This window comes from Branchiostoma lanceolatum, chromosome 2, assembly GCF_035083965.1.
Source record: "Branchiostoma lanceolatum isolate klBraLanc5 chromosome 2, klBraLanc5.hap2, whole genome shotgun sequence".
In the NCBI taxonomy this organism is placed as follows: Eukaryota; Metazoa; Chordata; class Leptocardii; order Amphioxiformes; family Branchiostomatidae; genus Branchiostoma; species Branchiostoma lanceolatum.
Window position 1 is genome coordinate 5,091,488 of NC_089723.1, and position 27,741 is coordinate 5,119,228.

At 42.0% G+C, this 27,741-nt stretch overlaps 1 protein-coding gene across 3 annotated transcripts in view; it reads right to left on the reverse strand.

Moving 5' to 3' along the window:
- Positions 1–248: 248 nt before the first annotated feature.
- Positions 249–27,741, reverse strand: part of LOC136427228 (nucleolar protein 4-like) — a 75,395-nt gene continuing 47,902 nt past the window's right edge. The window contains exons 4-10 of one of the 3 annotated variants that reach the window (XM_066416010.1): positions 15,910–16,063; positions 9,207–9,535; positions 7,597–7,782; positions 6,906–7,109; positions 5,519–5,671; positions 4,946–5,081; positions 249–3,830 (exon numbers count right to left, since the gene is read on the reverse strand). In XM_066416010.1, coding sequence (XP_066272107.1) covers positions 3,670–3,830; positions 4,946–5,081; positions 5,519–5,671; positions 6,906–7,109; positions 7,597–7,782; positions 9,207–9,535; positions 15,910–16,063 — 1,323 coding nt within the window. In that variant the 3' untranslated portion in view covers positions 249–3,669. Of the gene's footprint in view, positions 3,831–4,945; positions 5,082–5,518; positions 5,672–6,905; positions 7,110–7,596; positions 7,783–9,206; positions 9,539–15,909; positions 16,064–27,741 lie in introns of all 3 variants that reach the window. The other 2 variants (XM_066416009.1, XM_066416011.1) reach the window with 2 other exon arrangements.

The window sequence follows — 27,741 nt, forward strand, 5'->3', positions numbered from 1 at the left end:
CTGGCAACATCTTTTTATGTTGCCAATCTTGTATGTCATTTCAATCCGTATGACAAGTTCAAATACAACGTTTAGACCTATTTCTACGATTTTGCCCGCTTTCGCATTAGATTTGGAGGCTGTGGGGATATCAATAAGTTTGTACATACTTGTCAATGGGAAGCAAATACTGGAAGGAAAGATATATGAGGGGGACCTTGAAAGAACAGTTTTCAAACAGAAAAAAAACGAGCAAAAAGTGCAGCATATTGTCTCCTCTTCTTTAATATGCCATCTTTCTTTCTTTCAAGACATCAAAATGATATGAATACAGTCTGAAGCTTACCACAATATAATGATTGTACAGCTTTCTTTGACACCGGAATGAAATACACCATATAAGGTAAATGCCCAACAAAGCTCCTGGAATGTACTAAAATAACTCTTACGTCATACTTTTCTGGAATGCCAGCCTAGCTGCTATCTCTGCAATGCATCAATGAAGGTTAGACATCCAAGTAATAAGATACACAATGCAAAAGTTACTCAAGCAACTGGATAAGCTTTCTAAACGGTCAGACTTTTCTGAGATAGCATCAGCTATATTTCTTCAGTGACTGCAAATGATTGTCATTGTCTCAGTCACTGACGAAAGATTGCAGATGCTATCTGAAACGTCTGTTTATAAAACGTATCCAGTTGCATGAGTAACTTTTGCGTATCTTTGCAATGTTTGAAAAGTCATGCAATATCAGTACATATTACATGTGTCGTCAACTATTATGAAATCATAGTTGTTGTTTCCACTTTTAGGGGAAAGCAAAGTACGTTACCCTTTGTTTTGTCTCAAGCAATAGCTAAGGCTATGACATGTATGGAAGAAACCTCAGAAGTTCTTTCACATAAACGTGTATGTATGTATGCCTGATTGTTCTGTCTGAAATAATCCACATTGTTTAAGTACAATTTTGGAAAATTCCCCTTTCAAGTTGAGGATGGCATTAAAGCCAATCAAAATATAGTCTAATCATATGCACATTGATGGACACAATAGCCTCGTCACTGCAATAGATGTTTAGATGTCATTGGCTAGACTTGTGAAAGTTTTTCATTAGCAACTGCTAAACACACACCAGTTTGAACAGTAGTGAACAAAATTAATCCTGATAAAAAGTCAAATGTAGAGCTATCACATGGTATGAACTCCATTTTGCTGCTAAGTACTGACAGTGGACGTTACTACATTTTTATCACTTCTCCTGCTGGTCTTTGAAAGAAAAACTTTTCACAAGTATGCAGTCTGTAATCTACTGTAAAATGCTGTTTTAACCGGTTCTAGCATTACTTCATAGCATACTCATAAAACACAGGCAACATAAGGTGCAAATGTAGCGAATTACTTGATTTTTGACTGCTCTTTGAACTAACAAAAACAACATCTTGCAAACTGACGGGTCAACCACAATGTGGCTCATTGCATTTCAGAAATCAATATGCTGATAGTCCTATGTATACAGTCGTTAAGAATGTGACTTTGCTCTCTGTGTGCTTGGCAATACAGTTCTTACAATTAGTACATTCCATATATGGTACCTGTCCTTAGTGCTGAAAAGCCTTCTATTACATGTGTATGTACAGTTGCTGTATAGAACTTCAGTTGTGGCTTCAAATAAACATAACATGTATAGGCTGAATGTGCCTTTCTGTGTGTACCATCAAGTTATCAAATCTAAGGTGCATGTGGCATGGTGACAACAACAACAAATAATTTAGAAATATCTGTACCGTGACGGCTTCTACTGTTTGGCAAGCTCTGTTGTGTTGCAGAAGATACAATTTTGACAATGCTAAGTTGTTCCATGAACATCAAAAGAAAGCAAAAAGAAAACCCTTTGACTCTGTGAGAGCCTGCACATATATGTAATATTACCTATATTTGGTTTGAACTAAGAGATCTTAAGACTATATGTATGTGTCAAATAGTTTCAAAGGTGGATCATGAGATCTTTACGCAAAGGGAAAGGCCAGGTCATGTCATATTTGGTCCCTTAAAAGGTACACAGCTTGCTTCTACAAGATCAAGCAAAATAAGGTACACAATATGATCAAACAAGTTGCTGACACAGGCAGCTACAATAGATTCAGATATAACATTTTCTTTAGAGTCACAACTAAACATTTGTCTGGTGTGGATTGAGGAAGTGATGATGCAGAAATTCCAAACATTTTTTAACGTACCATACCATGTTTGATTCCTAAATTAAAGAAATTTTTGTTGGAACTGAGTTGGCTTAACCAAAAATGCTTATTAACAATGAGTGACTGAATCTATGTCCATTGTTTTCTTTGTTGCATCAAGTATTTTGGAAAGAAATGTATTGTGACTTGGAAGTTCAAGGTTTAAAGAATCGTTACAATCAACATGTGCTAAGTACCTCTGTCATTTGGCAAAACCTGTTCTCGGATGGCATTTTAAACTAATATCTATGTACCAAACTCTAAACTTATACAACATTTTGCTGTACAAAACTTCACTCACAATGTTGACTTTAAGTCTCAAATATGGAATGAAATTTTCATAACTCAACAATAACTTTAACTCTCGACACACCTTTTACGTTTATACATATAATATTATATATCACTTTGTACTCAACAAGGAACAAATAAATAGGCAAATAAATAAATAAAGTGTCTTTAAATCGTCTGAGACTACTCAATGATATATGTCAATGTAGAGGCAGCATTTTCATGTAAAATAGAATACACATCTCATGAACACAATCTTTGGATATCTACAAAACCATCTTTTTCACTAGACATTTTGGCCAAGTGCAGCTTCATATATATCAATAAATTTATGAGCCAAGACCATATCTACAAAACCATATATGCAAAACCACCGGATACCTTTCTCTGATACAGATATCAACAATATATCTTCATCTTTCTCCGATATTGTCTCCAAGTAGCAAAAGAAACGCTCACTGCTTTGACCATGACAATATCTAAATTTCCCCATTCCAAACCATCAATGTGGATGGACTTTGCAGCTACCATGTAAAGTGTGAAGACTCTTCAAAAGAGGAGGTGCCACAAAGGTTCCTCTCCATAAGTACTAATAGACATATCTGTATTTCTCTTCTATATAATATGTCTTTAACATTAACACCATTCCTTGAAGGTGCTCAGCTCTATTAGAACATTTAGTTTCTCTTTCAATTTATGGAGGCACAATCGTTAGACCTTTTCATGAAGACTTGTACAAGTGATAGCAGTGGAAAAAAGTGCTATCCAAGCCCTACATCAGTAGACATTCCAAAGTCAAAGTCACTTTGATGGTGATGTTCTCTCGAGTTCCGTGGAATTACTGTTGTATCAGTAATGCAATCTTGTCCAGAGGCCATAGTTGGTGGCACCTATGTAAATGTTGGGCATAATTTTTGCCTTACATAGTACATGCTTTCAGACAATCTTTTTCTCTCTCTTTCCAATACACGTCATTCGCTAACTTGGTGAAGACACCAACGTAAACAATTTCAACATCTCTCTCCCTGTCGTAAAACAGGAATCTAAGTGATTGCACAATGGACACCCTACAACTGCAATCTCCTTGTCTGTTAATGCCAGACAGGCACTGTCACATTGCACACAGGACGGCCCAACAATATCAGCGCGACACCTGGCGACCTAGCTCTGCTGCAGGAGGAGTTGCTCGAGTTCGTCCGCAGAACGGTAGAGGAACGCGGCAGACTCTCGGTAGCCAGCGATCAGCTGCTTGATGGCCGCTACTTCATTGGGGTTCAGGGTGCTCTTGGATGGACTCTTCTTTAAACTGAGATCAGTAGGACCTGTGGTGAAGGGAATATATTGTATCGCTCACATCATTAAACGCCAGAATATACCAACGATACAAAGTGATACACTGAAAAAAAAACATTAAATTTTTGTCCATTGTACAGAGGAAAGTCCTCTAGCTCTTTTTGAACAAGTACAATGAACAATAGGCAAAGGCTTAACGTACCATCCTGAGGACTTCAATCTTATTCAGTAGCATGCAAGTTGATTTTGATGTTGATTCTAATGCTGATACCGATATAAATTTTAACGTGATACTGTGTATAAACCATTTCATTTGTTATGATTTCTTTTTAAATGTCTTGGCATCAATTCAGCCCATTGGCTGCCAATATTGGGATAAGCCAATATAAGCCACAACTGAAGTTCTACACGTCAGCTGTACATACACATGTAATGGAAGGCTTTTCAGCACTATGGACAGGTATCATATATGTGTAAGACTGCCTTTTTGGCTCAATAGACCATTGATATAACAGCCAGGATGCAAACCCACAAGCCCTTTTTCCAGAGGCAGGGTTACTAACCACTGGACTATGCACGCATCAAAATGCTATTGTCACCAAAGTGGAGATACTACTATAAATGCAGAAATGTTTGCAGTGGTTTTATATTCGCGGTTTTGGTGGTAAGCTCTTTGCCATGAAGTTAAACGACTGCAAACTTTTTTGGCCTTTGTCTACTATTGTCTCCAATGCAAACTTAAAACTATTGCGAACACTCCATTTTCTCCCTGCCACAAAATTGAAACCACCCAAACTACAGGATTCAAACTCACAACATCTTTGTCCAGAGACAAGGTCACTAGCCACTGACTATGCACGATACTGCATCAAAATGCTATTGTCACCAAAGTGTAGATACTGTAGTTCGGTTTTATCTTCACGGTAGCAAAATTTCACGGTGTAGGTTAAAGGGACATTTTCACTGAACTTTAACTTCATGGTGGCATTAAGTGATTTACAGAAAGGATGTGTGAAGGACTCATAAATGATTACAATGATTACAACAGGTTTTTCACGGTGATGATAGTTCACGGTGCAGAGGTAACCATGAAAACAGCGAACATTTAGTTACAGTGAGAAAAAAAAAGAATTACAGTATTTACCGTTTGTGACCGATGACTGGTAGCTCTGTGAGTTGGGGTAAGTGTGTAGACCAAGGCGGGACGTTCCATTGGGGTAGGAGGAGGTGGAGTTGTAAGGCAGCAGTTCTGAGTGGCAGTCCAGGACTGGTGGCTCATCCTGAAATCAATTTAGGAATTAGTGAATGAATGAAGACCTTTATTGTACATTTTTGCACTAAGTATACAGGTCACAACATAAAATCTGATGTGTTTACAAACATACCCATATTGGTACAGGTATTGTAGTCTAGCATATAGGTTCGGATTCTTTCCACCTCTTGGTAATGGTGAAAATCAAGGATTCTATGGGTTTTAGCTATAGTCGATTTATCAAAATGCATGACTGACATACATTTTTCAGTGCTATTCATATGTCTGTAGTGAGGGAATTTGCTTCCTATCTATCTAAATAGGATATTTCTATCATTAACATACAACAATGCATGCTTATTCAGTAATTGTCATCAAGGGGCAAAAGTTGCAAGGGCGTATCCTTTGAAAAGAGAATAAAAAGAATGAGCGCACAAGAGCACGATCGAATACAAGAGTACCCACCCGATGATGCTCTGTTTTCATCCGTTTTGTTTGAGGCTCGTCTTGGTGTAAGGCCTTGAGTTGGTCCTGTTGTCGCTTGGCTTCACTCTCGCAGGCTGCGGCCAGGATACTTTCAGCCATGGCGGATGTAAGGTGTGGGGGGGTGGGTCTCAACTGGGGGAAGATGAAAATAAGTACAAGTTAGGCTCGTTATTTACAAGTACAAGTTCAAGATATACCTACCGAGTACACTTTATTACAGGTCCGCATTAGCAAAACTTGTTTAAAAATTTTGCATCTTGGGATTCTGACACTTTCAGGTAGATCTTATTTCCAGTCTATCTATAGATAATTCCAAGGCTGCAGTACCGTCATAGATTACTAGTTGGTGCTTCTGTACTGCTGCCTAAGTTGATAAGTACCTAAGGCCACAGCAAGTAATTTTTATGGATGACATCAGCGCGCTCATTAATTTTCACCTGATTTTGAAATAAAAAACAAGAAATTTCATTGCCCTCCGACGGTGATCAACATGCCAAAAATAGGCAAATATGTCGTAAACGTTGACAGTCTAAGGTGTTTCATTGCATATGAATACCCAGTGTAGTTCCTGCCCATGATGGTATGACAAGCTGTTTTCTGCGTTTGTTCTAGTTAATTGAACTGTATACACATCTTCAAGAACAGTTTATTGTTGACAGTCTAAGGTGTTTCGTTGCATATGAATACCCAGTGTGGTTCCTGCCCATGATGGTATAATAACAAGCTGTTTTCTGCATTTGTTCTAGCAAGGCCATTATATAAATAATGGGGGGAGGGGGAGTTTCTAGTTAATTGAGCTGTATACACAAGGCGTTTCATTGCATATGAATACCAGTGTTGTTGCTTCAGATGATGGTACAACAAGCTCTTTTCTGCATTTGTTGTAGTTAGTCTATTGAGATGTAACGTTATACACATATACAAGGACATGTTTACTGTTGAATCAAGGAGGTTTTATAGTATATATGAAACCTCATTGGTTGAATACAGGAATAAAAGATCTGTTGGTCATGATATCATATTTCGTCGCCTCAATTCTTATTTAACAAGATTTATGATATCAAAATTTTGAAATACATGAATCTTGTTTTTTTTGGCCCGCCTTGTTTTTTTTTCGCCCCATTTTGGAGTCTGCGGAGGATGTCATCCATAAAATTTACTTGCTATGGCCTAAGGCACATTCACTCATGTCATATTCACTCCTACAAATTACTGTGTTAATGCATTTAAGTTCGTGTGGTTCTAATTTCGCAGTAGGGAGAAGATAAGCCTAAAGTGTATCGAAAAAACGAAATAAACAGAAATTGATTGATCGATTAATTAATTGCTTGATTGATTGATTGATTGATTGATCTTCTGAACTTACAGTTTCCACCCCGTTGGAGTCCTTGTTGCGCTTCATTCTTCTACAGGACTTAAGGTACGTTCGGATTCGCTTGCGGGCTCGCTCGTTGAACTCGGGAAACTGGCGGTTGCAGGACTCGATGATCGCTTGAATCTTCTCCTTCGGTTGTTTGGAGATGGGCACCATCCGGTCCAGATTCTCATCCACGAAGAGACGAACAAACATCTACAAACAAACAAACAAACAAACAATAAATACATTGTCATCATCAAACTAAGAGGAAAAGAACACATACCCCTTTTTCATTTCACCATTACCACACTACAATCAATTAATTAGGTGTCTACGTACATGTGTACCACAATAACTTGCAGTTCTTTCCCACTGTATTATGTTACGGTATGCTGATATTCTATTGACATAGTTTATTGTTGACCTGCCTTTCACCATGGTTAGGACTTGTTGGTAAATGTGATACCATGTTTCTTTCACTTCAATTCTTGTAACAATGTTTTATGGTCTCTATTTTCAAAATCTGGGCATCCTGTTTTTTCTTACCCATCTTGTTTTTTCCTGCTCTTGCATTAGATTTGGGGTCAAACATTTTCCTTGCAGTGTAATGAATGTGTTTTGATACAACTTTACTTTGTGATATGGAAAGTCTTCTTTGGTTCATCACCACCCTACAAAGTTTGAATGAACATGTACTTACATTGAAGGCCTTCAGTCTCTCTGGGTCCACGTCTTGGTCATTAATCTTGTCGTTGTCGTCATTGTCATCATCGTCGTCGTCGTCACGCGACTCGGGGCGGCTGACGGACAGGTCCTCCGGGATGATGGGCGCTTCTAACTGTGCAGTCAATTCAGGGTAGTGAGTTCGGTCATATGCATGGGATGCCTGCAGAGGTGCAGATGCAGACACATACAAGTAAACAGTTCGGCCCTGAACAACTACATGTATTCTAAGGACATTTTTGGGAATTTTAAGACAATAAAGATATTTTAAACAAGGTTAAGAAAAAGATTCATCAAAAAGATACCCCCTCTACAAAATGGAACGGTTGTGTTATGACATGACGTCAATAAGTGGTGTGTTATGGCCTCATAACAGACCACTTATTGTGGGCAATGGAGGCTTCTGATTGGTCTACGCCATCTGGCCATGTGATAATTTAGTTTAATGCCTGTCCAAGACAACCACTTGTGAGCCTCAGGATAAAATGTGGACATGTGGTCTTTATAGGCAGAGGTGCATATGCAGACACATACAAGTAAACAGTTTGGCCCTGGACAGGTGGTTGTTGTGGTGACTACAGGTGGGTAGAGTTTGTCAGTACAGTCAAACATGCCAAGACCACTTGTCAGGGGACCAATAAAATGTGGACAGGTGGTCTTTATAGACAGTTTTTTCAACTGTATGGGATGTTAGGTGCTGACATATACATGTAAACAGTTTGGCCCTGAACACGTGTGCCAACTACAGGTGGCTACAATTTAATTTAATTCAATGCCTGTCCAAAACAACCACTCGTGAGGATAAAATGTGGACACGTGGTCTTTATAGACAGAGGTGCAGATGCAGACACATACAAGTAAACAGTTTGGCCTTGAACAGGTAGTTGTTGTTCTAGAATTTATCAGTACAGTGAAACCTACCCAAGAAGACCACTTGCCAAAGGGACCAATAAAATGTGGACAGGTGGTCTTTATAGACAGTTTGGTTATATGCATGAATGCCTGTAGAGGTGCCAGATGCAAACTCATACAAGTAAACGGTTCGGCCCTGAATAGGTGGTTGATAACTAGAAACCTGTACAAGAAGACCACCCCCAGGGGACCAATAGAATTTAGACAGTTTGGTAATGCCTGCAGAGGTGCCAGATGCATATACATAAATAGTCTGGCCCTGAACAGGTGGTTGTTGTGAAAACTTTTAACAGATTTCTCTACCTAATGCCACATTACCAATTAAAAAACAGTTACCGTTTGCCATACTGACAACAATGTTAGTACAAGATTGGATAACAAGAAATTTGTTCATAACCAAATGTTTTATTCACTACAACATTTTGGTGACCATCTGTTACATTCCATCGGGCAATTATAATTGGTTCACATTTCAAATCAGACTTGACTGAAGCTATAGGTCTCACTGCAATGCAAAGTGAACCAACCAGAATTGCTCTGACGCTGTTGTGAATAAAACTTTTGGTTGTGCACAAAGAATCTTGTTTTCCAGTGACTTACCAACCTGATAAAACTATTCACACAAATATGTTAGTACAACATGTAACTTTGTAAGGTCATGTAGATTGGACTTACGTTTCTTTTTGGCTCCGAATCAGCTGCTTTCAGACATGCGAAGAGTGAGTAGGTGTGTCCATGGGCACTGAGGTCAGGTCGATGACCCTTCTGACCTTCCACCTCCAACCTTCGACCTGTCAGCCCCTCCGACAGGGAGCTCCGCGCCTCAGCTGACTTTGGTGACTTGTCGCTCAAGTTGATTGGTTCCATGCTGTCGTCATTCTTGCTGTCCTGGCTGGTGATTGGCTGCTTGCTAGCGGCTGTTTCTGTTACGCCCTTTCCTATTGGCTTGTTGGTTGGGGGAGTGGGACTAGCAGGTGCTCCACTGCTGTCATCCGATGCTGAATCTTCTGTTAAAAACAAGGAATTTGCTGGTTAAAAAAACTACTATAATTCCGCCACCTTCAAAAGATACGTCCAAACAGATCTCCACCCCAACGTCCCCCAGTATAATGCATTCTTGTACATCTAAACTGTGCATACAAAAAATGTACCTGGGGGGTGCTGCACTAGAGACCTCTCAAAATCACTGTTTTTCAAGTGGCGGATTTATGTAACCCTGCGGATGAATGTTAATGGAGGTTACATTTCAAAATAAATACCTGTCGGTAGGAATCAAGAGCTGGAAGTATGATTTGATTTATTTATTTGGCTGTAACAAAAGTACAGCCAGGGCTACCCAACTAGCCGAAGGCTATTACATGATCTTGGATGGTTTGATGTTCAATAACTTCATAGGGGTGTATATTTGGCACAAATTTCTATATTCATTGAATGATACTATCATCATTGAAGTTGATATGATAATGTTGCATTTTGGTGTCATAAACACTTTAAATGTCTGACTCCTCTTCAATTCATGGTAGTTTCTCCAGTCTTAGGGGGCTTAAAGTCTCTCAAGATTTGCTGGGTTAAAAAACTGCTAAAACCGATCAGGATGTTAATAATGACTCGCCCGCAGTTGGTCTAAGCCATCCCTGTCTGTTCAATGTGATGTTATCTGTTCTAATGACCCTTTCCATTTTACCCCCCATTTCTTTTGTACATGGGTGATGGGTTCACCAAAGGGCCATGCACTTAGAATCCATACAATGTTGTATGGTGGCTCATTACAAACTCTTATGCCATGCTCCCTGATATTTTACTAAACAAGTATACACAATTTTTGCCCTTGCATATTTACATAGATTTTTGGGGTGAAAGAGCTATAGAAATTCACTTAAGCCTACAGGATTTAATAGATGTTTGTCATACAAACCACTAACATCCAAACAATCTGAGAATGACGACCAAACCATGAAACTATGAAATGTTGAAGTTACATTTTGACACACTACATGTAATTGAACTGTACCATGTGTATATACTTTGCAATGTTTCACTTCTGTTATGAAAAAATGTGCAAATGGGGGGCAAAGATGCATAACATTGACTTAGATCTCTACCACTTTGTCTTTTTGACTTTTGTCTTGTTTTGATTTTGTCATATTGACTAAGATATTCTTGTCACATTGATTAAGATCTAAGATTAATTCCTATCCTTTTTGTTTAAGATATTTAGCCCTGTCATATAATGATTTGCCATTTGTTTACTTTTTTTCATGTAAAAGATATTATCATATGTCTTAGACCTGAAATGCAATTAAAAGAAGAAAAATACTTCTGTCTGTATGAGACTGTATCTATATAATGGTAATTGCCATTCAGCCTGCGCTGTGTGCCTACAAAGCTGGTGTGTTACGCTGAAATTCAATGGAACACACCAGCTTTGTAGGCACATAGCGCAGCAGCTGCTGTCTATATTACACCGAACGACCTGTCTCACCCAACTTTTGCACATCTGTCTGTAAGCGTTGTTTAAAGCTAGCAAGGATGCTCCTACAGTACCTGGTGGCAACGAGTTCCACCCTACGACAGTTCTAGGGAAAAATGATTTTTTTTCAACACAACACAAAAGCAGGTGGATACATTTGTGGAAAGCCCCCCTCTCACTGGACCCGCGGCACGCTGGCGTCGTCGCTGCATCCTAAACTGGATTTGTGTTACCTTTGACTTTATTATGGGAATATCATTCAAAACGTACACCTATGACCAAAAAGACAACAAAACACACAAAACTTTAAAAATTCGGTTTTTGTCAATGAAATTCGTTGAATATTTTGTCAATTCGATCGGCCGCAGCGACGCCGCCAGCGTGCCGTGAGTCCAGTGACAGGGGGGCTTTTGTGGGCCCACAGCACGGAGATGATCGGAAATGCTTGAAAGGGATGTAAATGTAGCTCTAAAATATTTACTGCGTCAGCATGACATATATCCCTCTAGTGCCGACAGCTTTAGGGTCATTTTGTGGCCGGTCGTCTCCTTTCCTGCCCTCCTGGGACCTGGATATGTGTCTCGTCAACGGGAAATCGTGCTAATCACCTTCGTGATGGATCACCTGAATTCTCCCAACATGTCTTCCCTACATCTATAGCCTCACTGGATTGTAACACTATGTCAAAGACTTATGCAAACCCTCATAGTTTTTTTTTTAAGATTAGGATGTTAAGTTTATTTCATGTGTCTAATTTGTACTATGTTTGATAGTTGTTGCCATACATTGTACCGTGTACAGTTGCCATGCAATAAAGTTCTTCTTCATATTTATCCATGGTATGTATTTGTATCACTCTGTATTTGTATAGCCGGTATAACCGCTCTTCTGTGTAACAAATCAGCTTTGTAGGCACACAGCAAAGCAGATCTGTTTATATTACACTGAACAAACTTTCACACCCGACCTTTGCACATCTAGCTGTTAGCGTTGACGTTGTTTAAAGCTCTAGGCAAAAACGAATTTCGGAACACCTAAATTCTGCGTTGATCAATCTGATCCTTTGAGGCATGACTATTTCTTCTTCTTTTCTGAGCTGGAATTAGGTACTTAGTAGTTGGTACGTCCACCAGTTTATTAGCCATTTTGTACATCATGCATAGTCTGACCCACAGGTTGACTCAGCGTGATCCGCTACCTTTGAAAGGTTGACAAAGAAACCATTTCTAAACCTGGTTCACAAAACATTACCACAACCTGTACACTGGTGCTTTGTAGGGAGAATTGGCAATATAAGTGTAATGAACACCCTGTGGCAATGTGTAGCAAACTAGCCTTTATCTGCATGATTAACAACCTAATTCACCCAAGGTATTCTCTGCAAACATTATTGTCTCACATTAGGCTAAGTCCTGCCCCTTCAACTGCTGAACTAATGCCTGTAAGTAGGCTATTTATGTCTGGCTTCAGGACTAGCGTAGTAAATTCTCCTTTAGTGGTGTCACCCTGAGAACTTTGGGTACATATAATTATGTTAAGGGATGCCCCAAATGTGATGAGACATGATTTTTTTCAAAGCAACTCTGGACAGGCATAAAAAGGTTTCTTCTTCTAGTTCTCCAATATTTCTTTTTGGAGACATGTTAAAATGTGTTAGAAATGTGTTTACAGTCAAAACTGAGCAAGACAACCACCCAGAGGACCGATAAAATCTGGTCTGTGTTAACAGGTGGTCGCTGGGAAAGATTATTAAAGGGACCAACAAAAAGTGGTGAAATTGGCCAGGTAGGTGGTCATTATTTAGAGGTGGTCATGTAGGAGTTTTGACATTCAAAAATCTCCTATGTATGTGAATTGGGAGCACACTTTTCCATAACACACTGCAAATAAAGCTCTACAGAGACTGCAACCCAGACAAACTCTTTATTTTGTGAATGAATGATGTTGTTTCCTGCAATTCTACAGGCACCATGTACAGTATTTACATGTTCAGCATACAAGGAAATTCCCATAGCTCTTAACAATGAGACAGTTTACTACAGATTTAAGTCTCCCATCCTTAAAACTGCAACCCTTTCCAGTAGCATGCATGTTGGGTATGCGACACATCCGGGATGCAAACCCCCAACCCCTGGGTCCTGGGGCAGGCCACTAATCATTGGACTACACACGCTACACTAATGGTGGCTCATGATTAACTTGCATGCCATTTTGTAAGTGAATGATGATGTTTCGTGCTTTCCTACGTGCAACATCCGTCTTCTCCTCAGGTATTACATGTCTGTATCCTTAGCTTAACCGTAGGGCCCTTCTAAATGATTGTTACTTCCCCTTTCCACTAGAGGCTATGGCCGCAGAGCGACCTAAAATTTGGCGTGCAGGAACATCCTGTCAATGGTGAAAAAAATTCTTGTTGACTGGAACATCCCGTCAATTGCCTCATTTTTTATAGCTTGCAAATGATTGATGTTACTTTGTGCCATCCTAGGCCTACATGTACTAGCTGTCTCCATGACCCATCCCTCTGTTCCAGGACGGAAACTTGTTAATACAGAGAAAAATTCACCCCATTCGTGCCAAATCTGAAGTTCATGACATGAAATTGAGGTAGATATAATTCTGTGAGTTGCGCTTAAAATTGACAGATTTGACACCAAAAATTTACAACACAGGCTCCCAAACGATGAGTGGGACAGAAACAAATTTAAAGCCGGAGACAGCCCTGCTACATCCTATGTCTTCCCCTTAGGTATTACCTGTCTGTATCCTAATCTAAGTCATAATTGTTAAACCCATTTTCCACGTCCTGTCAATGGCGCAAAAAATTCTTATTGACAGTAACATCCCGTCAATAGCCTCCCATCATCTTTCATGGCTTGGAAATGATTGATGTAACTTTGTGCCATCCTGCATCATCTTCTTCTTCCTACATGTAGCTTCCCATCACGTATTACCCGTCTGTATCCTGAGCCTAAACCGGAAAGCCCTCTGAAGTCGTTGTTTGTTTATTTCATTGATTGTTTGCTTGTTTGTTACACCCCCTTTCCAATAGTGTCAACATCCTGTCAATAGTGCAAAAAATTCTTGTTGACACTCTGGAACAGTCTCCATCATCTTTTTGAGGCTTGCAAATGAATGACGTTTCATCAGTGAATAATTTTATCAGGTTGGTGAATGTCTGAATAGTAAAGATTTTTTTATTCACAACAAAGTATTTACAAGAGTCATATAAATACTTGGTTTAGAATAAAGAACTTTGCTATTGAATGATGCATCTTCGTGCCATCCTACATGAACCATTCGTCTAGCTTCCCCTCAGGTATTAGCTGTCTGTATCCTGAGCATAACCGGAGGGCCCTTCTAAGTGATTGTTACTCCCCTTACCACTAGAGACAACATCCTGTCAATAGTGCAGAAAATTCTTGTTGACAGGAACACCCAGTCAAAAAACCTCCATCATCATGAATGATGTTTCTTCGTGCCATCACACATGTAACCTCCATTAACATTAATCTGCCTGGTTACATAAATCCACCACTTTGAAAAACAGTGGGTTTGAGAGACCTCTAGTGCAGCACCTTAACGGACGTTAACGTTGGGTGGAACTGGTGAAATTATGTTAGTAGATGTTAGATCATCCGTCTAGCTTCCCCTTAGGTATTAGCTGTCTGTATCCTGAGCCTAACCGGAGGGCCCTCCCCGCTCTTCAGGGGCCATTCATCTGGCTGATCCCGGGATGTTTTACAGGATGTGCAGAGGTCGACGGAGTGTCACTCCACCAGAGGTCATGTAGAGGACACATGCACTTTACCTTGGCAGGGCTCAAAATTTGTTTTTTTGGAATAGGTGCACTGGTGCGTCTAACCTAAAACTTTAGGTGTACACAAAATGTTTGGGTGCACAACATAAAATAAAGTAGAATTTTTGCAAAAAGCAATAGCTAATTGCAGTTTCCAGCTTTGAAATATTTAACTGAAATGCTATAGCTAACTCTAACGTTAGAATTTATACAATAAAGTTTGATTTTTTGACATTTAAAGAATATGCTGATTACTAGTGTATAATCTTACCTTTCAGGGCTCAAAATACTGGGTGTATGTGCACTTTTGTGCACTCAAAATTCTTTCAGTGCACCTAGATTTTTAGGTTGGGTACACCAGTGCACTTATTCCCTAAAATGAATTTCGAGTCCTACTTGGTATATGGGTGAGGAAGGCCTTCTGACATGGGGGATGCAGAGATTTGATGAATGATTATGATGATGGTGATTTTTTTCCTGTGGGATAGGGATTTGCTGACTTAGGCTATTCTTTGGGAATAGTGGGGTAATATTCAAATGAATGTGCACATTATCGACATATCTTATACATGATGTCAGCATTTATGATACATGCAACATATTGAACAACTGACTGAGGACATAATAACTACTGTAATTCACTTTATCTTCACGGTAGCAAAATTCCACGGTGTTAGGAAAATGGTATTTTCACTGGACTTTAACTTCACGGTGGCGGCAAGTGAATTACAGAACATTCTTATTGACAGGAACATCCAGTCAATAGTGCGTGCAAAACATTCTTATTGACAGGAAGATCCTGTCAATGTTGGAACATCCTGTCAATAGTGCTAAAAATCCCAACTATTGGAACATATCCTGTTTGTAGTGCCAAAAATCTTGATAGTGAACAAAATCTTATTGACAGAAACAATATTGGAACATCCTGTCTAGAGTGCAAAAAATCCCAAATATTGGAACATATCCTGTCAATAATGCAAAATAATTCTTATTGACAGGAACATGCTGTCAATAACCTCCGCCATAGAAATATATACTGACATGCACGTAATTCTCTGGGCTCCGCACTTAATTGAGGACACCGCTAGGTCTATTAGAAAAGCACTCACCATTTTCTGACTTGCCCTCCTTGGCGGGAACGCCATTGGGCTGCTGCGGCGTCTTGTCTGCCTCCTGTTTGGTAGGAGAGGTGACATCCAGGTCCCCCGAGCCGGCATTGCTGTCACTGTTGTCTGTGTCTGCGCTGGAGACCGACGCTGCGTCCTGAGGGTAGGCATGAGAAAACACTGATCAACACTCAACAACGCTTTGAGTTCAGGCTCTCTAAACTCTCCAAGTAGAGGTTCGGCTCGGGCTAGTTTTTGACATGTTTTATGCGTTTTTTTCCGAACTTTCTATCGCAGGTTTTATGCGTTTTTTTAAACTTTCTATCTTTCAATCGTAGGTGCCGAGAGCTGACAAAAATGCCTGATACGAAAGAAACACAGTATAAGCCCCCCAAAAGCCTGCTAAATAGGCTAGGTTAGCGCCATATCAACAGGTAAATGTATCGTCTGGGAAGCCTACGATGCAACTATCATTATGCTCCATGTTCTATACATTAAGTCTTTCTAATATCAAATGCATGTAACTTAGATTTTTAGCTTCAAAGTTCATCTGTGTTTGTATAAATCAGTTACGTTGAACTGTAATTTCCGACACAATTTTTTTGTCATTCCTTGACAAAAACAGGAATTCGGCAGTCGAAAAATTGGGGTAAGTCCAATTTTTGTGTTGCAAATTACAGTTCAACTTTGGTTTAGAAGGAAGAATTTCTTTAGCAGTTATCATTTAGCGGTATTAGAGGCTGTTTTCTTGGACGGGCGTTCGCGTAGCTAGCTGAGGAACACTAGTACCAAGGACAGTGACCATTTTTACCATCGGAAGGTCATACGTGAATTCAAAACAACGTCAAAACAATTACACAGGATGTGACAAGCTGTCCCCGTTGCGAGGCCTGTGCTTCCTCCTTCTAGTACAGTATGATAAACGACCTGTCATAGAAATGGGCTTAAAACGTGGCTTAATTGGCCATAGCAACTGCCTTAGTCAGCGGTGCAGAGTCGGAGGACCTAAGGCCCTTTCCACGAAAAAGAGATCGCACGGGGACCAAAATTGGATTTTTGAGACCCTTTATATTATAATTGAAATATGATGCACGATGTTTAAGTATGAATCGAAAGACAACAAAACACACAAAGGGGGGGAACAATCGTTGTCTATTTCTGAGATTCGTTGAGCGGTCTGCCAAAATCTTTGGTTACTCAACGGTTGTAGTCTCTGTCTAGATCTAGTGTAAAGGTGGTGTAACAACAACAGGACATAGTACATACATCTTCGGAACATCGTGCTTAGCTATGCGTACGTTGTGAAATGAAAGACATTTATGCAACGTAGCTCAATGACGCCCCGACCATCAGAAAATGACAATGTCCAGAAACCCCCACCTGTCGCCGTGCGTACCATTCATAAATCTAGCCTCCTTTGCCGGCGTAAATTTACCAGGGAAGCGGTAATACGGGTTCTCCAGCAATACGGGTTCCCCAACAAAAGAACCTGGCCCCGATAAGTTTTAAATCGGGAATCAGCGCAACCCAAAAATTATCGCCGCCGCTGCCACCCAGGAGGCCTGCAAACGAGCCTACATCAGCTCCCCGCTGAAAAACATCCCCTAGCCGACAATCCCTGTTCATCGCGACGGTAAGCCCGACCAGGGACCCGCACGCCTCTTGTACATTAACGCCGCTGGGGCGGGATTTAGAGGCGTAATTCCGGCAACCTCCCGTCGTCCTCGTATGGCAGTCGCGTGCACATTGTTAAAGCGGTATTTCATTGGACGTGCGGTATTCTCCAAGCAGAGTTTTCGATCTACCAGGCTCCGCGGATGGCTCGAAAAATAGTGGAAATTGTCCAAATAGAATGAATACATGTAGTATGCTGAGGGAGTCGGCTACGGAGAGAGGGTCAAATATGCCATTCAGAGCGGCAAACTGTACCCCTATAGCAGACAAACTCTTGCATGTTTTTCTTTCTATTTGGCCAATTTCTACTCTTTCCAGCCGCCTCTGGAGCCTGGTAGAGGCTGGTTTCGATCGGGGGGCTAGTAGAGGCCGCAATTTTAATGCTGCCCTCCCGCTCGTTGGCGATCTCGCTGCGAACTAGCGATTTGACAGAGCGCTCCAAGAATTTCATTGACAAAAAATTATCTTTTTACGCTTTGTATGTTTTGTTGTTTTTTCAGTTACACTTGTACATTTTGCATTCTATTCCAATTGATTTAAAGACAAGGGTAACACAAATCCAATCTAGGTCGCAGCGACGCCGCCAACGTACCGTAGAACACCGGTAGTACCGTAAGATACCCGAGTAAGCCTCCACCATGCCTTCATTGGGGTTACGAATACGAATTATGAACACAAATTCTACTTTTCGAGACTAATTTTGACGACGGTGCTTGTTGCTTTCAACGCATGATGAAGATTGACCTTTCCATATCATACGGTTAACAATATCACGACCTCCGTCACCAAGGCTACGCTGATACATGGCCGGAAGCAAACGACATCACAGGGGTAGCTGACTCGTGATGATACGCTGATGACATCCAAGTAATAAGATGCGCAAGGCAAGCAGCTGGATAGATGTAAGAAACAGTCAGCCCCCCCCCCTCTCACTGGACCCGCGGCAAGCTGGCGGCGTCGCTGCGGCCGATCGAATCGACAAAGCACTCAACGAATGTCATCGACAAAAACTGAATCTTTTTAAGCTTTGTGTGTTTTGTTGTCTTTTTGGTCATACTTGTACGTTTTGAATGATATATTCCCATAATAAAGTCAAGGGTAACACAAATCCAGTTTAGGACGCATCGACGCCGCCAGCGTGCCGCGGGTCCAGTGGGGCTGTAGCATCCACTACCTTTCGTCATATTGAGTGGTCTTGGCAAATTCATATGTATGCGGTAACCTTTCGCACGGGGCGCCTGACCTTTGGGTTTGGACCACGTCAGTGTTTTTCGGATTATCTGAGGGTTGTTGTTCAGGGACAGTCGAGTCTTCGCTGTTGGTCAGGAACGATATCGATGTCGTCATACTGGTTATATCGTTGAGGGCTAGTGAAATGGTAGCAGCCTCACAGTTGATGAGCTCCTAGTTCCTACTATTTGCTAGATTGGAGACCGCGGTTCAATCCTGGGAAGGGCATCTCGGTTGGGGCTGCACCCGTCTTTCAGAAAGGTCGTAAAACGGAGGTCCCGTGTTTGAGGAGGTGCTTCGAGCTCGTTAAAAGGGAAGGGCTAACAACCCCTCCCTGTAGAAATATACCCTGCTACTGAAACAGCAAGGAAACTTGCTGACCTATGTGCCACTTGGCACTACAAGCGTCTGAACGAACGAACAATGCCATACATGCATTTGTTTTCCTTGAGTCGGATTATGTGATGAGTGTGCAGTGACAGGCCAGTCTTCGCTGCCAGGCATCCTCCTACGCAGAGCCTCGCCCGCGTCCCAAACAATATATACCTTGGGTAGACTCTGCTAAACATCACGTCACCGGAACGTAAGCAAGAACTTGTGGTTAAGGTCATGTTCGCGTATTTAAGGTTAATATCTCGCACATAGGTTCATTTAGTTGTGTCCAAAGACATATCTTATGCAAAGGCTGTTACTTCGATGCAACGTTGAACAAAGAGAACAAAAGAGATTCGGCAGTTATAATAGGTTTAGATAGCAGGCTAATTGCTGTATACTAGTACGCATTACGTTCTGGCGACGTGCTCTGCTAATGCTAGGGTCACATTTACAATCCGGGGCCCGGCCGGGAAGTCTTTGGGAACGAAAATTATGATATAAAAAGACAACCAAAACACTAAACGCACGCAAATTATTTAAGAGCATAGCTTGTGCAAATTTATTGACATACACTTTGATTTTTCCTTTCCGCAAACTGCCCGGCCGGGCCCCGGTTATGCTTAGGTCACAATTGCGCCGGTGCCCGTCGGGGATGAAGCCCCGGCCGGGCTATGACGTCCGGGGGGCACCGGCTGTCGTGGTCACAAATAAAACTTTCCTTCACGCTGCCCTGCAGGGGTCCCGGGGTGCTCCGGCGGGCACTCGGTGGCATTTATGTAAAATTTTGTAACCTTCATTGGTCGGTCTCCGGCAGGCACCCGTCAGTTGCTCTGAAGGTGCCTTGTAGTGACCCCTGTGGGGTCCGACAGGGTACCGCGTGCTTATCACATCCAGGTGGGGCAGTTGTAGGGTCCCTGCCGAATGCCCCGCGAACGACGGTAGGGCATCAGGCAGGCTCCTGGTCATATCTCGAGGAGTATATACAATTGCACTGGAGCTAAAAAAGAAACACGATATACGAAGTTCTCGCTTTAGTTATGCTCACCTGATCTGTAACGTCACACTTGACCCGGTCTTCCGAAGTATACACATTGGACTGGAAAGTCTTTCCCTGCTTTAAGTAAACAAGTTGCTGAAACAATTGGTGCTATTGTGAAAATCAAATACATCACCCCTCAAAAGACTCTCACAACTATATGCAACAACCTTATATACCCGCATTTGACTTCCTGTAACATTAATATTGTTTGGGGATGCGCTTGCCGTGCAACTCTACAGCCTCTTATAACTCTCCAAAAGAAATTTACAAGGATAGCACTGCTTCTGACTTTCGCTCACACATGCCTCCTCTATTTCAAAACTAAAAGATGCTAGCTATCCACGATATCAGTAAATTACAAATTAATATATTAACATTTAACTTCCTCATATATTCCCCAATAATCTTTTTATTTTCCCAAACCCTAATTCACTTTTACACAACTATTATATCTGGCATAGAAATCAACTCCGCACATCATTAGCACAGTTCTCCGTAAAATGCAAATATGTCACAATATGGAACAGTCTTCCGACAAATATACAAACAATCACGTCTTTTCTGACGTTTAAAAGTGCCATGAAAAGCCATCATAACCCCTGTAGTAGAGTCACGTGCTCAGTTCTTATCTAATTCTAATTTGTACCATTAATTATTTGATCATCATTATCTATCGTTCTCTTATTCTCTTATTACTTTGCTATATTATCTATGATTTATAATCAAGTTTGATAAGTATAGACGAGGAGGGCCTAGTATAAGCTATATACGTTTTTCCCTCCTCCTGAACCTGTTTTCACTTATTGTTTATCATATTATGCATTATAGATTTTCTTGGTGTGAAAATAAATAAACAAGCAAACAAACAATCAAACAAACAAACAAATTATGTTGTCCCGGTGGATTGCCGGCAACCGGAGGGGTACCTCTCGGTGTGCTCACGGTTAGGTCACGGCGACTTAAATTCTACCCGCGGGGCCCGGGTAGAATTTAAGTCAGAACTAAATTTTTGTCGGGTCCCCGCCGTGCCCCGAAATAGCCCGATAGCCGCAGGGTGCCCCACGGGGCCACGTAGGGGTCACGCCCGAAAGTGCCAAAAACGGCCCGGGAACCACCCGGCAGGGCCCCTTTTTCCAATTGTGACCTAAGCATTAGGAAATGTGACCCTAGCATAAACCGGGCTGAGGTTTCCACGTTTGTGGGCGGAGTTATAAGACTGAGTTATATGAGACCTTAGATTTGTTGTTAAGACTGTCTATGCCATCCATACTGCTATCACCGGTTGTAACCTTCAAATCTTCCCGGAACGAATGTTCGTCACATGTTGAGACTGTTGCACTTGACCCCTAGCCGAGAGACCCTTCCTTTGGGATGTGCGTCAGCGATATCTGCCACGGGAACGTACCTCACGTGGCACACGCGCCAGCTCCAACCGCCGAAAAACAACACTTAGGGCCCTGTCACACTTGTGCGTATATTCAAGTGCGCATGAGTTCCGCAGTAACAATTTTTTGGCTTAAGTAAAGTTACTTTGACCCATCGTTGTGCAGTCTGGTTATCAAACAAAAGAAAAGACTTCTTCGGCTGCAAACTTAACTTAAACCCAAAACATTTGAATACGCAATTCATGCGGGTTTGTGTATACATGTACGCACAAGTGTGACATGGGCTTTAGACAGAACGTGGCGTATAAGTAGCCTCCACCAGGCCTTTCTACGGGGTATGGATCGTAGAATTCGGCAAAAAAGGAATAATTGGCCAGTAGAATCAGTCCACGGTAAGGTATATATTTCCCCCCTGCGCTTGCAAATGAAAACCTCTGGAGGCCAAACTTCCCTGGCAAATATTCTCCCTATAGCCGGTGTAGTTAGTCTGGTAGAGACTATCGTATACGGTCGTGTTCGCGTAAATAAGGATTGTATCCTGTCTATAGTTTCCAAATATTGTGTCGAAAAAGATATCTGCCGAAAGACAGCATTTCGACAGAACGCACTGTATATGGTCGTGTTCGCGTATCCTTTCTATAGTTTCCAGATGTTGTGTCGGAAAATATATCGTATGCAACGGAAATTCTGGTGCAATGTTAACGTTAACGTTGACCAAACATCCAACAGAAAACCAGATGAATTCTATTGTAACTACAAGATAACAACTCCTACACATGCCTGATAACATATTGCAACTGAGGCACATACCATGCTTGACAAGGGTTATTAGGTGTCTAGTAACGTTATTGTTGTCAGTTGACTTTGCCACTGATTATTGAGAAATACAAACAATTCACCAGCCAAGCTTATCGCCCTGAATCCAGCGTATGCACATTACGTTCTAGGACACTCTTCCGAAAGGCATTCTTCAAGGCACTTTCCAAACTACCAACCGAAGCGGTGGGCTTCAGTGAAACCTACTACACCAAATAAACATGTAAAAAGCTAGTACTTTTACACTACAGTGTATCCAGTGTACACAGTTTATGTACTTGTATAATCTAGTATAATGCAATAACACTCAGATGTTAAGAAAACATAGTTATCAAGGTAAATCTCGTTATAGAAAAGATTGTGTACAATGAAAGATGGTTTGGATTGAAGAATGTCCTAGGAAGTTGCAAGGGACATGTCATTTCATGGAACAATTGTCACGCAAAACAGTCTATCTCTCAAAAACTGACATTCTTTTGAACACACCTTGCCATAGACGTTTGCAACACCAATTACAATTCAGGTAGCGACAACAGCAGTAGATTCAAATTAAATTGCTCAGTACCTGTCTGGACCAGGCATTTCAAAGGGAGGACCTCCAAGCTACATAGTGTTTAGTAAAATGCCGCTTGTTTGAGTCTAGGCGCTTCAAACGTGGCTCATTTTCAACATGCTTCTCTTGGCCAGACGCAACTTATTCCTCATTAAGATTTCACACATCGCAGACATAATCTGACTGGACCAAGACATGAAGAACACATTTTAGTTGACAGGCCATCATTAGCTAGCTTATAAATCCTTTCCACGAGAGGCTGCGACCGCGATGCGACCAAAGATTTGACAGATATCTTAATGAATTTAATAGATTAAGAACGATTTTTTAAACGTTTTGTATGTTTTGTTGTCTTTTAAATCGGTGTTCAAAATGTCAGGTTAATCGTCATAATAAGCCGTACAAACAACTTAGTCTGACAGAGATCAGTCCACTAGCTTACAATTTCGAGACTCAAAGATAACTGTTACATACACTAACTGTTCAGCAGTGTCGACTCAAAACAAGTGGAAGTTTCTACTATGAGGGTTGACATAGTATTTGAGGGTCAAACTGGGGCGGTGGGAATCCGGCGTCAAAAGCTGCTGAAAGCTCATGAAAGCAAAAAAGTGTCTCCTCTTCCTTTCTTTGCGACAGTCTGTCACTTAAGCTAGTCTTTACAAAGTATGTACTCAAACCGTCGACCCTCACATGGAGCCCAATAACCTCCACTTTCGGCCACAAGCTTGTAAGGCCTCCTGTTCCACTTGACGGCGATCGTGCTGCGCTCTCGCTGCGCTGTCGCTGCGCCCTCGCTGCGCCTCCCTGCGCCCTCGCTGCGCCCTCGCTGCGCCTCCCTGCGCCCTCGCTGCGACCTACCTACATTGTATTTGTGTAACCCTTGACTTCATAATCAGAATATCATTCAAAATGTACAAGTATGACTGAAAAGACAGCAAAACACCCAAAGCGTAGAAAGATTCGTGTTTTATCGATGGAATTCGTTGACCGCTCTGTCAATTTTTTGCCAGAGGTCGCCGCACTAATAGAATGGGGGTGTAACAGTGACAATTCTTTCTCCACATGTACGTATCTTTAATCAGAGTAAACTGTGTACGTGTTCCTAGAAAAGGTGACAATTACAGATCCAACATGCAGAAAAAAAGACGTGTCAAGGCACTCGAAGGTGTGACCTTGTTTCTAATTTTGGACTGTGTCCCCGATTCAGTAACCACCGATAACGTCCCAGAAATGATATGAAGGTCAGTGAGTACGTCGCCAGTAATAGCACACTTCAGACAGTCCCGATGCCAATTATCTAATACAGCTGACAGGCAGTGCATTTGCGCTTTGAAATCTGACAGTTGAGCTGTCACATTTACTATTCTATACTCACGAAAGGTTAGGGAAAACCTAGCCTCCTTCGCAGGCCTTCGTAAAGACGGTTACACAAGCAAAACCACCACGAAACCTACTATTACAATTTCAGGGGTTTTGCCACACTTACAGTTGTCTGGCGGTTTTCTATGGCTCTTTAGGGGCTGATTTGCGCTGTTTTCTGTCGTTTTGTAGTGCCTAGTGGCACATAGGTCAGCAAGTTTCCTTGCTGTTTCTGTAGCAGGGTATATTTTTAGAAGAAGAGGTTGCTAGCCTTTCGCCTTTAAACGTGCTCGAGGGCACCTCCTCGAACACAGGAGACCCATTTTACGTCCCTTCCGAAAGGGAAGGATGTGCAGCCCCAACCGAGATGTCCTGTCCCAGGATTTGAACCGCCGGGTTTCCCAGTTACCAATTAATAGGAACCAGGAGCTCAACTATGAGGTTGCTACCAGTTGAGCTACATGGATATCCTTGTGTTTATATATGGCGAAAATTAATCGGAACGCTGACCCAGTAAGCTTCAAGGCACTGAAAACCTGGGCTACGTTGAACATCGTAAATCAACACACACACACACACACACACACACACACACACACACACACACACACACACACACACACACACACACACACACACACACACACACACACACACACACACACACACACACACACACACACACACACACACCTCTCCCATTAGAAAAACGCCGCTCGCGCCTAGAACTGGGTCTGCGTAGGAGGCTTAGGGAAAGCGACCTATTTACAACCCCAGTGAGAAACGTTGACACGACCTCAACTGTGAGACAGCGGGTCAACTGAAGACAAGACTATCTGTCACCTGTGTCGGTGTCCTAGTTGTAGGAAGCCATCGAGCACGCACAACCTCTGCGAAGTTGTCAAAACGTAACCTCCTCAGCAGACTTTTTGTGGGCTTATAATCACAAAACCCACAGTGACTTATCATTAAAAACGTGGGACTTTTAGCCGCCGTGACTACCTCCAAGGAAGAAGTTACCCTACGTATAGTACTGTACGTAGAACTATCAGGCAGATCTACATTAGAGAATACACATTTATTACCTTTCTACGTTGTAGAATCTGCATGTATCCTTGCAATTAGCCCATACGGACATGAGTTTACAAATAAAAAAATCTATTAAGTGCTTTTTCCCCATTTTGTCCCTTCCGAAAGACGGGACCGTGAGTGCAGCCCCAACCGAGATACCCTTCCCTGGATTTAGTAGCCCCCACCAGGGATTCCTACGGGGGTAAGGGATCGTAGAATTCGGCAATAAAGTTCAATAATTGGCCAAGAAAGTCAGTCCCCGGTAAGATTAACACCTCCCCCTCCCAAATGAAACCCTCCGGTGGCAAAACTCCCCTGACAAATATTCTACCTATAGCCCACATAGTCAGTCTGGTAGAGACTAGGGTGGCAGCCCCAAACGAGATACTGGTACTCTCCAAGTAGAAGAGTGGGTCCGGCTGGTTTTTGACCTGTTTTAGGTGTTTTTGTCGGGCTTTCTATTTTGTCTCGGGTTTTTTTATGTCGCCAACCCACACGACTAAAAACACGTCAAAAACCAGCCTCTGCTTGGAGAGTACTACTAGTAGTAACGTTACTTCCCTGGATTTAGCAGGGCATTATTTTGTGAACGCGGGACGAGCGGGTGGGTGCTAGGCGTGGCCGCCCCTTCTCACGATACACCTATCGGTCCCGAGGGGCCAAAGTTCTCACAAAGAGGGAGCAAAACGGTGCCGTGTCCTGTTGACTAAACCTCCCAGCTGACATGCGGAGAAGGCGTTCGCACGAAACAGATCAGCCGTATGATGACGAATGTAAAATTCTAATCTTGCTGGGAATCCCCTAGCACCACAGAAGGGGAAGTACCTTTCTACAAGATACAGTGGGTCGCTGGAAAAATAGTACTCTCCAAGCAGATGTCGAATGGGCAGATCGTCACCGTTTTATCATATGTCGTTTTTTTTTTGTCGCTAGCCCATTCTAGCGACAAAAAAACGACATATGATCAAACGGTGACGATCTGCCCATTCGACCTCTGCTTGGAGAGTAGAAAAATAGTACAAGTCGGCAAACAAAGAAGCTAGCCAGCCATAGAGTTACCTAGCCTCCATATCTCTCTGTGGCCTTTTTGGGGGCTTAGATACTAGTACACTTTTGTTAATGACTTATTTTTGTACTGGGTCGTTTGTGCAGCCAGTCAGTAACCATTTGGCCCCTGTATCATAAGCCCCCCAAAAGCCCCAGAGAGCCTGCTACGGAGGCTAAGAGTTACCATTTGTAACAAACATATACCCCAATAACTGAGCTAGTCTCTACCAGACTAACTACACTGGCTGTGTGGAGAATAATTCTGTCAGAGGAGTTTGGCTACCATAGGTTTTCACTGGCCAGCCGCTAATTCGGAGGGGAAATGTTAACCTTTCTACGGACTGACTCTCTTGGCCAATTATTCCCTTTTGTCGAATTCTACGATCCATACCCCATAGAAAGGCCTTGCCAAGCACTCGGGTGAAATATGGTCAATTTTCTCAGTCCCGCAATAGGTATGCCGTATGGTACAGACTAGGGAGCACCTGTCAGTGTATATACCGAACGGTCCCTTGCAGACAGGTGGGTGCACCTCTGCGTGAACCTTCCCCCAGACGGCCGGTGGTAACGACCGCTCACACACAGATTGGCCGCGCCATGTTTTGGGCGACCTTCAAAAAACGGGGGCACGCTTTGGGGCAGGTGCAACGCAGCAAACCATAACGTTGCTCAAACAATTCATGGCAAATATTTCTATCTTTGTGATCGGTGTTCCGTCCAAAACAAAGACCGCGCAACGAACAACCGATACGAAAACTCGCAGAATCTTGACAATTTACAGACACAAGCTGTTCAGGATATAACAAAGCTTAGAAATTGCAATTGATAAAAATGTGAGCGCGCATACCATACGGTTTGTTTAGTTTTAATTTGCCAGCGTTTGAATCCATATTGTTGAACAAATACACTCGTACCCGGAAAGGGGCACGCAAATCGCCAGAGGTGGTGTTTTGGGACGTCCCCGTTTTGTGTACAAAAAAAGGATATGAAAATGGGAACAGGTAATAACACCTGACGCCAGCCGTCCCCCTCGTATTGTGTGACCTTTGTGAAGTGGTGCTATTAGATGGGGTACAGGGTGCGCCATATGCGCTCTGCACGACATAGAAACATGTTGGCTCAGACCGTTCCATTTCGTGACCTATTTAGCCATACCTCAAATTATCCGCGAAAACGTGCGCATTTAGGGAATAATTTTAAGCAAATTAGTGTAAACTACTTGCATGGTTTCGTCCGACATGATTACAGAGAGCGATCTGAGTGGGTGTCCCTTCGTAAACCACCCT